The sequence below is a fragment of the Erigeron canadensis genome, chromosome 5, assembly GCF_010389155.1.
Source record: "Erigeron canadensis isolate Cc75 chromosome 5, C_canadensis_v1, whole genome shotgun sequence".
Lineage (NCBI taxonomy): Eukaryota > Viridiplantae > Streptophyta > Magnoliopsida > Asterales > Asteraceae > Erigeron > Erigeron canadensis.
The window spans coordinates 42,403,531-42,416,323 of NC_057765.1; the positions used below are offsets into that span (position 1 = coordinate 42,403,531).

Here is a 12,793-nt window from a genome sequence, read left to right on the forward strand (position 1 = left end):
TTAGCTTGTTATTCCTTCACTTCATATCTATTTTTTTTTCTTTTTTCTTTTTTTACTTTTTCTCAACTACTAGCTTTGTAACACTACTAACTAGTTTTTCCCTCTCAAGTAGTGTAAAAACCAAGCATCGTTAGCATCGGGTACGTAGATTAAGATTATATATTTGGGTAATTTATGAATTATGAGTACAACATATTTGCCGTTTTAAAAAATCAACACAAATTAAAATGGCGCGACGAACATACGTATTACATGTACACGAATAATGGCCGCAAGATTGTCTTGTAATATGTAAGAAGAAGAAACAGATGTAGTAGTTGCTTTGTTGTCATTCTTCCAAGTATGACTAACTTATTAGTTGTTTCAAACACTTAAATAATGAAATTTTATTCGTGCACGATTTGAAATAATGCAGGTGCCTTGTATAAATAATGTTGTTACAAAACTAGGATTTTTTTTTATTTGTAATTTACCCTTTAAACCTGTCAATACACGAAATTCCAAAGACCATTTCCATCCCCTATAATCCCTCTCAATCATTCTTTCCTGAAATGGTCTTGTTTCCACACACTTGCATTTCATTTTGCAATCTATCTCGACTTTCACTTTCTTTCTTTCTTTCTTTCTGTTTCTTTCTTTCTCTATCATTCTCTAACCAACTCTGTCTCTTGTTTCTCTAAAGTGTAAACCTTTTATTTTTCATCGACATTATTCTAAAACCCTATTATAACATTTGCCACCGGACCGATATCTCACCAATGGGGAACTGTTGTTCCCAAAAAGAACCTCCAACGGAAGATGGTCCATCCGACCATAACAATGGAGAAAGATCACATAACGATCATTCGAGAAACACCCCTCATTCCTCATCCTCATCACCCACAGCAAAAGCTGGCAAACCATCCCCTATAGGCACCGTATTGGGACGTCCAATGGAAGATATCCGCAATGTTTACACGATTGGCAAAGAGCTTGGCAGGGGCCAGTTTGGTGTCACACATTTGTGTACGAGCAAACAATCAGGAGAACAATTTGCATGCAAAACTATAGCCAAACGAAAACTTGTAAATAAAGAAGATATGGAGGATGTCAGGAGAGAAGTACAGATCATGCATCATTTAAGCGGACAAGCAAATATTGTGGACCTTAAGGGTGCATTTGAGGACAAACATTCGGTTCATTTGGTAATGGAGCTATGTGCTGGTGGAGAGTTATTTGATCGGATTATAGCCAAGGGTTATTATACCGAAAGGGGTGCTGCCTCGTTGCTTAGAACCATCGTTCAAATTGTTCATACTTGTCATTCGATGGGAGTTATTCATAGAGATCTAAAGCCCGAAAATTTTCTTCTTTTGAATAAAGATGAAAACGCTCCCCTTAAGGCTACAGATTTCGGTCTCTCAGTTTTCTACAAACAAGGTTATATATACATATAATATAGATTATCCCTGTTATATGGTGACGAACAATTTGAAACATAACTAAAGTAATATGCATGATCTGAAATCTTTAAAATGATATAATGCAGGCGAGGTATTCAGTGATATTGTCGGAAGTGCATATTATATCGCACCCGAGGTATTGAAAAGAAAATATGGACCAGAAGTCGATATATGGAGCATCGGTGTCATGTTATATATACTTCTTTGTGGAGTTCCTCCTTTCTGGGCAGGTAAGGTAGAGATTCCTGATGTCAAAAATGAATAACAATATATGCATTGAATGAAATCTTCATAGATTGTTTTTAGGCGACAAGACAAACTAAGAACTAATTGAGGAAAATGTTGTGTTATTACAGAATCAGAGCATGGGATATTCAATGCAATTTTGCGTGGCCATGTCGATTTTACAAGTGACCCCTGGCCTATGATATCTCCTCAGGCCAAAGATCTCGTTAAGAAGATGTTGAATTCAGATCCCAAACAGCGGTTGACGGCACATCAAGTGCTTGGTAAGCAGTAATCAAACAAGAATATGTAGGCATTTCATACCACTATGTATGGTATGAAAGAATTTTACATGTATGCATATAGTCTATGGCATGATTGAATGGTCTATTTCACTTCAGCACATCCATGGATTAAAGAAGATGGAGAAGCACCTGATACACCACTTGATAATGCGGTTATGGGCAGGCTAAAACAATTTAGAGCCATGAACAAGTTCAAGAAAGTTGCTCTTCGGGTACTAACTACACCTAAAGTTTATGATAGAGTACATATGATTGAGAAGTTGAAATGACGACAATGCTTAGGTTATGCAGCTTTGAAACAACATATGGAAGGAAATATATCTAATTTTAGTGTTTTTTTTAGGTGATTGCAGGGTGTCTATCAGAGGAAGAAATCATGGGCTTAAAGGAAATGTTCAAAGGGATGGATACTGATAACAGTGGAACAATAACGCTTGAAGAGCTAAAACACGGGCTTTCCAAGCAAGGGACAACAAAACTAACCGAAAGTGAAGTTAAACAGCTACTGGAAGCTGTAAGAATCCCAGCCGAATTCTACTATTAATTATTTGAAGCTTTTTCATCAAACAGGCTCATATAGAAACTAATACCTAAAAACCATATTGATCATTTGAAAAAATGACACAAAACAGGCAGATGCAGATGGGAATGGAACCATAGATTATGACGAGTTCATAACAGCAACAATGCATTTGAACAGGATGGATAGAGAAGAACATCTCTATACTGCATTCCAATACTTTGATAAAGATAACAGTGGGTAAGGAAACCTTACAGAGATCTCTAGTAAAAGAACAAGAAAGAGCCAATGATGACTAGTCCAACTGGTTAGAGGCATCTCAGGTTTTACCCAAGGTCTTGAGTTCGATCCTTAGGGATGACAAGTCTTGGGTTTTTTTCCTCAGAATACTTGTAACGGCCCATGGTCAACATCTCGTTGTCTAGGGTACGTGCAAGGCTTCACCATTATACGGTGAGGTTTCCCTGATGTCGCGTACCGACTGAATGTTTGGGAAAAAAAAAAACAAGAAAGTAGTATGTTATATCTGATTGTGTTCTATGATGCCAGGTACATAACTATAGAAGAAATGGAGCAAGCTATCCGCGAATATGGCATGAATGATGGAAGGGACATAAAAGAAATAGTATCAGAGATTGATACCGATAACGTAAGTGGTCAAATTGAAACAGAACTTAATTATTCTTATCATATATATATGGCAAGTGATGAATGCTTTTAACTTTGCAGGATGGTCGGATCAACTACGACGAGTTTGTGGCAATGATGAGAAAAGGCAACAGAGAAGCCAGTGTAAATCCAAAGAGGCGAAGAGATTCATTTGTTCCAGCAATATGATTTTGCTCATTGGTTACACTAGGAGTACATACAGCGCTTTACTTTCCATAAACATAAGGATGAGAAGGTCGTTCATAATACTACTCAGAGTTTGTTGCAGAACCCGCGTCACCTCTGATGAAATGAGGATAATTGCTGAATTATGGATTAATCTCCACAGAATTAACCATTCAAATTGTAGGAACAGATTCAGCAGACAAATTTTTCGTGTATACTTGTAATACGAAGAGAAAAAAGAGAGCTATTATTGATGGGATTATCTAACTAATGTGTGTGTAAGGAAACATACCTAGTTAGCTCCTGTCATGTTTATGAATGAATACCTGAATGTACTTGAATCATATGCAAATCAAGGTCAAGTTGGTATAATGAACTGGAATGCACTAACAATAGTCCATTATAAAAGAAGGATTGAACAAAGGATCATCACGAGAATGAGAAGATACCGGCTAAAAGCCAGCAAAATCAATATCATGAAGAATATCAAGCAAATATTTTCGTTACTCTAATGCAGATCATGATAGGTGAAGGTAGCGTAAACTCCAAGGAAGTATCCCCAACACCTAACATCCCATGATGCAAAACAAGTGTGTAACATCTAAATCAACTTGGTATTAAAGAAGATAGAGCTATCTACGAAAATAATACCCACCCAGACCAAAAAAGATATGAGCCAACACGCATTCACAAAGTTTAGGTATTATAATGAAGAAAGTGTCTTGAAGAGAAGCTTTTCAACCATGATCGAGCAACGTGTTGGGACAGTAGATTAATAATATATTAAATGTTTGAGGCTTGGTGAAATCAAGACCTCCTAGCGACTGAGTCGTGTTATAGGCTGGGTAAGATTCCCATGGAACGTTGCCTTATAACATCAACTTAGCTAATGTCCCTACCAAGATATGTAACAATAGCAGCAAGCTGAATAGTGGGGCTTTATCACAGGAAAGAACATCTTGTGAAGATTCAGACCTTAAACGCGAAGGAACTATCGAGAAACAGACCGTCAGACCATGATTAATAGGCGTGGTACCATTATGATTGCTCTTAAGTTTACTAACCCAACTAAAACCATTAACAGTAGCAATTTAGGTACAATAATAAGGTTTGACATTCATTCTGTGATTATCCATCTAAGATTTGTATCTTCATCAAAGTATTCCTCAAAGTACACTTAAAACTAACAGTTTGTCACAAATGCATTATGCATACACTTGTATGAAAATCATAAAGACATAAAGGACATACAAAAATAAAATAAAGTATCCATATGGAAAGTACAATCATGCAGAACGAATATATAGTTGTACACTTATGATTAGGAGCAACTTTCACGGACTACAAGGCTACAACGAATATGAGAATATTTACGGACTACGATGCTCTTTTATTTCCATACACCGAGCTACATTGTTTAGACAAAGACTTACCAAAACACCCGTATATACAAATGAGGTTCTTAATTCTTCTAAGTATTCGAAAAGGCAACCTAATAATATATCGTGCAAGAAATCAAGAATTACATGCTTTTAGACATTGAGGTTAATCCTAGGACATTGATGCAAGAAAACTATAACCTATCTCACATGAATAGCACCATTTTTTTAAGGTAACGTTTAATGAAGTATAGTTTAGTTTTAGAGGATTTATTTAAATAAGCAATGGCCAGTTTTACCTTAGTGGTCAAAGTGCTTGTATTCTCCTTACAGCTTATTGAGTTGGTCTGATACGATTTACAGGAGCTTTAAGAGAGGCAAGGTAGTTTGCATCTGCTTTATCAATACCATGATAAAGATAATTGAAAGGAGGCATCGATATATACTTGCCAGATCCAGGAGCAACCTTCAGTTCTTCATTTTCCCATACGATTCTACCACCAGAAATTGTTACTTCAACCTTCCCCTGAGCACACAGGTAGGATATCTTTCAAAACCAAAAGAACATATAGACTTCAATATAACATGCATCTAACACCTCAAAGCACAATTTTGACTCATGTATCTGAAGTTGGGTCAACCAAACTCCACCCAGACAGCATTGAAAATTACCATTTATCCTTTTAACCAACCCTCCCGACTCACTCATTTTGCCATCTTCATATAACATACAAAATCATGAGACTAGAAGCCTCTTCATTGGTTGGACGTGTGGTTTTAATAAATCTCGGGAGAAGTTGCAAGCAAATAAGAGAACTTAAAGAAAAGAAGAAATATCACTAAAGAATAACTAAAATTAGGAAAGTGGATTGGTCATTGGTCAAGGATAAGTTTTTCAAGTCAATGATAAAGCATGAATTTAGTATATCGCTGTAATACGCAACTGTGAAAAGACAAAATGAATTACCTTTCCCGATCTTCCCTCATAGACATTTGTGTCTGATCTAGAATGATGAGACCGGGCGCTAATGTGAAAAGTTGTATTTGGATTAAATACGATAATATCTGCATCTGATCCTGCAAGTATAGCCCCTTTTCTCGGATATATATTGAACAATTTGGCACTGAAACAAAAAACATGTCAAAAATAAATAAGCTGAAATGCAATCTCTGCTAAAAACTGACCATACAAGAGATGAAGAGGGAATTGCATTACCATTCTGTACTTGTTACACGAACATAGTCGGTTGCGGATATCTGGCCTGATTCCTGGAATCGCCATACAGAAATACGAATAAAAAATCCTATTAATATGGTATACTGTACTTAAAATCAAGCTGCGAAATATATATTTTCTTACCACCATCGCATCCCAAACAAGATGCATCCTTTCCTCAAGACCTGCGTAAAAATGCATGTGCACCCGCAAAATCAGGAAGGACAAAGCTCAATGGCCAACATTTTTATCTTTTACCATGAGACCACAAGGTCAGGGTCAACTGGTTAAGGACGTATACAAAGCATAAAATCTGTAATTACCATTAACACCGTTTGGTATTTTGCGGAAATCATCAATTCCAAGCGACTTTTGTTTAGAGTTGAATGTGCAGTGATCTGTTCCAACAAGCTGCACAAATAGACCATGTATGTAACCATAGAGAAACATATGGCCGACAATACTATGGTGCATGCGAGTCACTATCCGGGGCATGTCTCGGATTTTGGTTGCCTTAGTGGCAATCCTACTTTGTATTGTACGATGGATTCTTTTATTTTATTTATCTATAGAATTTACTTATAAAGGGCCTGATTTGGATTGTGGTTTACTCTTAAGGGGTCAAAAATATCAAATCAAATGAATTAACTAACAGGGAAATCGGTCAAATGGTTCGGAAAGGTCATACAGGTTGAGAGTCACCCAAGTTGAACTTGTTAATATATACGAGTAGCTTCCCAATTCGTATACTTTAGAGATTGCTGACATAACATAGTTTTGGTAATTATAATTGCCGTGTTAGATACCTAAATGTTTACTTTATAAATGGTCGATATGGAATAGTATAACTTTGCAGGTCAACCCAACCGAACCCAAACTGTTTCAAAGATTACTATAAACCAATGCATTTCAGTACGTACCCATCATGAGCCATTGCCCAATCTGACCTAACATTTTTCAACGTCTACTATAAATAAGAACCACACCCAAGGGAATATAACTTGAGTAGGCCACCCATAATAAGGCAGGAAACAAAACAAGTATAAACAGTCATTTAGATATCTGTGTCAATATAACCTTTAATATTCCAGTTGATAATGCTGCTTGAAGTGTTTTCCCATGCCCTGGTGCTCTTATTGGTGGGCTCATGACAAACCTAAATGAAAACACAGTTATTCAACTTCAATGTACTACTGAGAATTTCATTTGAAAATGAAGCACAAAAGAATAAAAGGATCGTCACTTGCTTTGCTGCTGTGATGAAATCAGGATCCCATAGGACAGAATCATCGAGAATCAAGCCAGAAACCACAGGCTCTCCAATAACCCTTTGCCCTTTTGTTCAAAAGAAGGAGAATAAATTAAAACAAATTTATTGCCGATATCCTCCCAAATTAAAAAACAAAAAAACAAAATAAAAATGCTTTTTATAGTTTTATTTCTGGAAAATAAACATTGTTATAGGTCGTCTTCTTATTCTCTTCACAAACCTGATTTTTGAGCCCTTGCTATTTCTTCCATAGCATCAGTGCTCATGACATGAACAATGTACAATGGCGCATTAACAAAAGCAGCCAAACGAATAGCTCGAGCTGTAGCCTCTCCTTCCAACTGCAATAACACCGACACAAGTTAACATTTGTTTCAAGCAATAGCCAGACGTATGATGCATTAGCAAAACGAATAGCTTGAGCTGTAATCTAATAAGAGCATCATGTTGGTAAAATAAAAATACCGGTTCATAAATTGAGACAAACTCATAAAAATATGAAATGCAAACTTTTAAAGAAGATAACCTCAGAATTATAGAGACTAAAACACACTTAAAAGCAATATGCAAATATACATGAGTATAAGTCTGCATAAACTATAAACAAAATTTGCATCATATAATATGATGTACAAATCACTAACATATATTCTTTAAAGCATAAATGAACCTTAGATAGATCTAATTAATCACTTACCACAGGAGGCCTTGATAAAGCATGTCCTTCTGGACCAGTTATACCAAGTTCAATCATTCTTGTCTGTCCTTCAAAAACGGCATCACCATTTTCAGCATGAACCATTGCCAATGCACCAAGAGACTTGCATTTTTTAAGACCCTCCAACAGAAGCTCGTCACTGATCATAAGAGAACCCTTATAAGCCATGAAAAACTTAAAAGAGTTGATACCTGTAGGTCAGGACAGGAACAACTACTTTAGTCATTTCAAGAACGAAAATACGCTTTCAATCTTCATGACTGGAAAATCCAAACCTTTCTCCTTAACCATAATTTCCATCTCCTTGGAAACAGTATCATCCCATTTTGTGATTGCCATGTGAAAGCCGTAATCCATGCAAGCCAACTTTGCTTTTTCAACATACGCTTCGTAACCTCTAGATAAGCTACCTTCTACAGGAATAACAAAATCAATATGCATGGTTGTCCCGCCCGCTAATGCAGCTGCTTGACCACTGAAAAAATTGTCAATTGTCTCGGTGCCCATGAACTCCATAGCCAAGTGTGTGTGAGGATCAATTCCTCCTGCAACATCACAAGTCAAAATGAGTGATGTCCTCAAACTATCAACGAGAATGTATCATGACTTTTCATCATTAGCAAACAACAAACTTTACCTGGCATGACAAATTTTCCGGTCGCATCAACGACTCTGACGCCATCACCAACCTGCTTGAAATAGAACTCATCACATACATAAAGAGACCCTCAATTTGTTACATATAGTTTATCCCACATATCACATACCCGTGTGACCGCGTCCCATACCCACATCCCTGCAACACAGGCTACATGCGTATATATCAAAAATCGATTTAAAATCATATTTCACAGAGATAAACTAATATAACCATCTCATAATTTGGAATAGTTCAATTTGTATTCTTTTCTCTTGATCAACACATTTGATAATATAAACAACCAAGTATCTAATAGTATACATCAGTACATGTCCATAACTAATAAAAACCAACTTTCGAGAGCATAAAAGACACGATATCGAGTTCGAGAAATACCTTAATATTAGGCCTAACAGCAACAATCACCCCATCCTCCACATAAACATCAGCAAGCTCCTGATGATCAGCATTTACAACTGTGCCCCCCTTTATCAATATCTTTGATGGTGACCCATTATCTGAATCACCATATCCAAGCCCAGAATTATAAACCTGTAAATTCCATTTTCCATTAAACAATTAAAATCTTTTAGAATAGTTTCAAATATTGGCAAAATTGAAAAAAACTACCAACAACAACAACTCCAAGTTACAAACTCCAACTTGGCAAAATTTAAAATCTTTTAGGATAGTTTTACATTTAAACCCCTGGAATTACTGATTTTGAACTTCATCTCAATAATCTTGTTTTTTTGTGAAAATTAGGAAGCATTGACTGAAATGAAACCAAAGAATCGAAACAGTACCTGGGTCAATGCCGAAAATGGAAATAGTGAAATTGATAGGAAAATGATCAGCGATCGTATACGCAACATTTTTTTGAATTTAGAGGAGAAAGATTCTGATTCTATTGATTATGTACAGTTTGTGTGATGAATAGATACAAGATAATGAAGGTGTTTTTTTTCTTATGTTTGACTAAATATGCAGGTTACAATTTTGGTACCTTAACTTTCATATATGCCGTAAGCAATCTGGTTGTTCAATAAAATGGATTTTAATTTGAATAAATGGATTTTGTAAGTTACAAGTTTTAAAATCTCATACTTTTGATGGATTTGAAGTATAATAAGATTGATGAGTTTAATTCTAAGTTCGTAATCTTGAAAGTAATAAATCAAATATTTTTAATGGGAACGAAAATGATCTCTTCATTTTTAAAATGTGTTTCTGATTACATATTTAACCTGATTTTTTACTAAAATCATAAAAAAAAAATAATCTAATTTGAGTGTTTGTTAAAAAAAATATAAATTAGAGTTTTAGGCTTTTGGAAACGTGATAATCCAAAAGTAGGTCCCCTCCTACTACACCAATCGCTTATTATATTTGTTCTTCCGCCATTAATTTTCCTAATACACCTTTATAAGCCACCTTTTCCCACACTTTTATTCACAATTTCTCATCAGTCAACTTAATTAAATGTCTTTTTTTTTTGTCATTTTACTCTTTAACTTTTTAGAGTATATAAAATTACCATACACTTAAAAAAAGTTGACTGATTTCTCATTATCTCTTCTAAGAGATGGAATTCTAAAACCTAAACTGATTATTGTAATATCAAACAACATAATTAAATCCAAACATTAACTTTAAACGGTATTAGAGGTAAATGAATTGATTGATGATAAGTTGCTTTTTACACCAACAGAAATTGAATTTGTCACTTTAAAGTTACCAAATGCTTTAGTGAATATGGAATAATTGTTTGTTCCATCATAACAGCTTGTCTATCAAAGGTTGCAATTGTATAAATAAACAGACATAAAAGTGATATGTTAAACAACATCACTTTTATAAATGTGAGATTGGAGCTAGTCAGAACCATGTTGCAACTTGGTGGACAATGATTGCAACTAAAATATAATCCAGGGACAACATCTGTAACTAACATAAAACTTGTTGAAGACCACAGATTGCATCATTTGACCGGCATTAGTGGATCAAGCTAGTTACGTAACTCCCAACATGGATTACATGTAATTTTTAAATAAAGGTTTCTTTTCTAAAAAAAAGAATCTTTCTATAGTAATATATCGTTTATATTCTAAAAAAGTTGTTATTAATATAATTGATGAAATCAATTGTAGACCCTATTATCGGGAGACTGTTATTTTGAGTTGTAATTTGATCAAGTTTAATTTTCAAAAAAAAATTGTTATAATAAAAAGAATTGATATTCGTATCACATCAATTAATAAATTTATCAAACTTTTGCTATACTGACTTGTACAATATGATATAAATGTTACACAACATAGTAAATAAGTCATTATTTGTGATACTAATATCACTTCTCATAATAAAACGAGTCATCTAGTTTAACGGTGTACACATATATCCGTCACATGATATAATAATAATAAAATAAAATAAAGGTCATTTTCAACCATTATCGACCAATCCATTATATCGCCTCAATTAAGAAATCGGACTAATTTTCATGGCAAATGATCAAAATCATCTCATGTTTTTATGATACGTTATACGTGTAAATGTGTCATCTGTTAGAATGGATCATTGAGCAGGCTACTGGGTGCTCACTGTTCACTATAATGATAAACCCATATTTCACTTTTGGGCCATGGCCCAAAATCAATCTAGCTTAATAACTTATCAGACCATATTTAAACATGAAAAAACGTGACACTATGTAGTATGTACTCGATTTTATTTGCAAAAATATGTTACTAATAATTTGGATGACTGGAGGTGCATCGACCAACAAGCAATAAACAAGATTAAGTAGAAGTAGTAACATGCATTTTTATATTTATGTTACTTAAATCACAAATAAAGGAAGTCCTATGAAACTATTTTACTTCATAAATGGTGGGCTCTTAGGAGCATATCCTAAGCAACGACGTAATTTCCATCTTCTATTTTCATTATTATTACTCTTTTTTAACTTGAACAAAAAAGACATCACTCTATGCATCTTTGATTCTGTACCACTATTTGACTCGTTTCTAGCTTTTATGGGCTCATGGGCTGAATCTTTCACCCTTCTCCCAAACCTTGGATCTTTAGTCGTCCGAACCATCGGATTCTTTGACCGCAATTTGGCAATGGGTTCTGTACTATGAATGCCACGTCTTGGGTATACCGGTTGTCTGCTCTCCAACATTTCCGCGAGTGTTGGTCCCCTCGGTTTCAAATGTTCGTTAGGCTTCATACGCATACCTATATGTGAACATCGTAGAAAAAAAATTCTGATGTAAAAAAGCATGTGTTTTTCAGCAAGAAAAAAAATAAAATACAACTTTGATTATTTTGAAGATTTTTTTTATTTTTTTTTACGGATGAGTTATATATGAAATAAATATACAGTTTAGATAATTTGGTCAAAATGGTTATTTCATACCTGTGAATGGTACTTTTTGATACATGTCATATCAAAGCCAAAACACCTTTTATCTAAAAGAAGTATTTTATTGTTGTTATAGTTATTAGAGTATTAGTTCCGATATGATTATCGTAACAAAAGACCAACACCAATTTTCCAAATTTTGAAATAATCAAAAGTATATCATTCATAATATTATTTCAATAACATGTACAAAAATTGTAATAAAGTGCATACCATGTTCGAAAGTCGAGGATCCCTTACAATTAGGCTTTCTCCCTTGCTTATGGTGCTCGTTATTCTGGTCCACCAAGCCATGATCGAGCCAATGTGCGACACCACTAGTTCGATACGCAGAATATGACTGTGACCGTCTATGAAAACTCATTCTTGCCCTTGTTTCATCACTAACTTTCTCCAAAGCAAATTGAAAAGGATCAAAATCATCATTCCAAGCACAAGACCGAGCAAATGGATTCCTTAGAAACGAGTTTGGAGACCTGCTTGGTGATGATGAAACCGATGTACTCTGGATCCTTGGAGGCGGTTTCAAAGGCAAATTTACCTCCCCGCTACAAAATGATTTAGCCCGTCCAGGTAAACGATACATTTGTTGCTGTTCATTCTCATTTTTCTTTGTCCACCAAAAAGAGGGATACGTTTCTCGAGACTCACAACGATTGATAAACATCCGGCTAGTGACCTTGAATTCAAACTCATAGCCATTTGACGCCGAGTGATCAAGGTCGTTTGGCTGCATAGGGCTCGATGGTGCGGTGTAGAAGTACAAGCTTTGAGGGCTTGTGGGTGCACCCGGATACAAGGAAGGGAAATCCAT

The 12,793-nt window shown here is 35.2% G+C and overlaps 3 protein-coding genes across 4 annotated transcripts; 1 reads left to right on the plus strand and 2 right to left on the minus strand.

The window, feature by feature from the left end:
- Positions 1-664: 664 nt before the first annotated feature.
- On the plus strand, positions 665-3,996 carry LOC122600498 (calcium-dependent protein kinase 17-like). The gene is made up of 8 exons (XM_043773222.1): positions 665-1,419; positions 1,529-1,672; positions 1,799-1,951; positions 2,069-2,184; positions 2,316-2,486; positions 2,605-2,732; positions 3,042-3,141; positions 3,222-3,996. Exons 1-8 carry the CDS (start codon positions 759-761, stop codon positions 3,327-3,329), a joined length of 1,581 nt encoding a protein of 526 aa, XP_043629157.1. The 5' UTR covers positions 665-758; the 3' UTR covers positions 3,330-3,996.
- Positions 3,997-4,685: 689 nt separating this feature from the next.
- LOC122600500 (dihydropyrimidinase) lies at positions 4,686-9,481 on the minus strand. Of its 2 annotated transcripts, XM_043773223.1 has the most exons (13): positions 9,356-9,481; positions 8,946-9,101; positions 8,547-8,598; positions 8,185-8,454; positions 7,889-8,100; positions 7,412-7,532; positions 7,169-7,256; positions 6,999-7,077; positions 6,245-6,332; positions 6,066-6,106; positions 5,922-5,974; positions 5,673-5,829; positions 4,686-5,231 (listed from the first exon to the last, which is right to left on the minus strand). In XM_043773223.1, the coding sequence occupies exons 1-13, from the start codon at positions 9,422-9,424 to the stop codon at positions 5,040-5,042; spliced, it is 1,578 nt and encodes a 525-aa protein (XP_043629158.1). In that variant the 5' UTR covers positions 9,425-9,481; the 3' UTR covers positions 4,686-5,039. The 2 variants fall into 2 exon arrangements, with proteins under 2 accessions (XP_043629158.1, XP_043629159.1); XM_043773224.1 differs by lacking the exons at positions 8,946-9,101; positions 9,356-9,481 and adding an exon at positions 8,677-8,717.
- Positions 9,482-11,355: 1,874 nt separating this feature from the next.
- Positions 11,356-12,793, minus strand: LOC122601853. The gene is made up of 2 exons (XM_043774587.1): positions 12,193-12,793; positions 11,356-11,792 (listed from the first exon to the last, which is right to left on the minus strand). Exons 1-2 carry the CDS (start codon positions 12,791-12,793, stop codon positions 11,428-11,430), a joined length of 966 nt encoding a protein of 321 aa, XP_043630522.1. The 3' UTR covers positions 11,356-11,427.

What these genes read in the sequence shown, in the direction of transcription:
- LOC122600500 (XM_043773223.1), bottom strand. Translation starts at nt 9,424, where the DNA reads ATGTTGCGTATACGATCGCTGATCATTTTCCTATCAATTTCACTATTT. An exon ending in CTGTTAGGCCTAATATTAAG is followed by an intron (nt 8,599 to 8,945) that starts GTATTTCTCGAA and finishes TATTTCAAGCAG; the next exon opens with GTTGGTGATGGCGTCAGAGT. An exon ending in TATCAACTGGAATATTAAAG is followed by an intron (nt 6,333 to 6,998) that starts GTTATATTGACA and finishes CTATTTGTGCAG; the next exon opens with CTTGTTGGAACAGATCACTG.
- LOC122601853 (XM_043774587.1), bottom strand. Translation starts at nt 12,793, where the DNA reads ATGGATTTCCCTTCCTTGTATCCGGGTGCACCCACAAGCCCTCAAAGC. An exon ending in ATCCTCGACTTTCGAACATG is followed by an intron (nt 11,793 to 12,192) that starts GTATGCACTTTA and finishes GTTCACATATAG; the next exon opens with GTATGCGTATGAAGCCTAAC.
- LOC122600498 (XM_043773222.1), top strand. Translation starts at nt 759, where the DNA reads ATGGGGAACTGTTGTTCCCAAAAAGAACCTCCAACGGAAGATGGTCCA. An exon ending in TCAAGAAAGTTGCTCTTCGG is followed by an intron (nt 2,185 to 2,315) that starts GTACTAACTACA and finishes TGTTTTTTTTAG; the next exon opens with GTGATTGCAGGGTGTCTATC. An exon ending in TTAAACAGCTACTGGAAGCT is followed by an intron (nt 2,487 to 2,604) that starts GTAAGAATCCCA and finishes GACACAAAACAG; the next exon opens with GCAGATGCAGATGGGAATGG.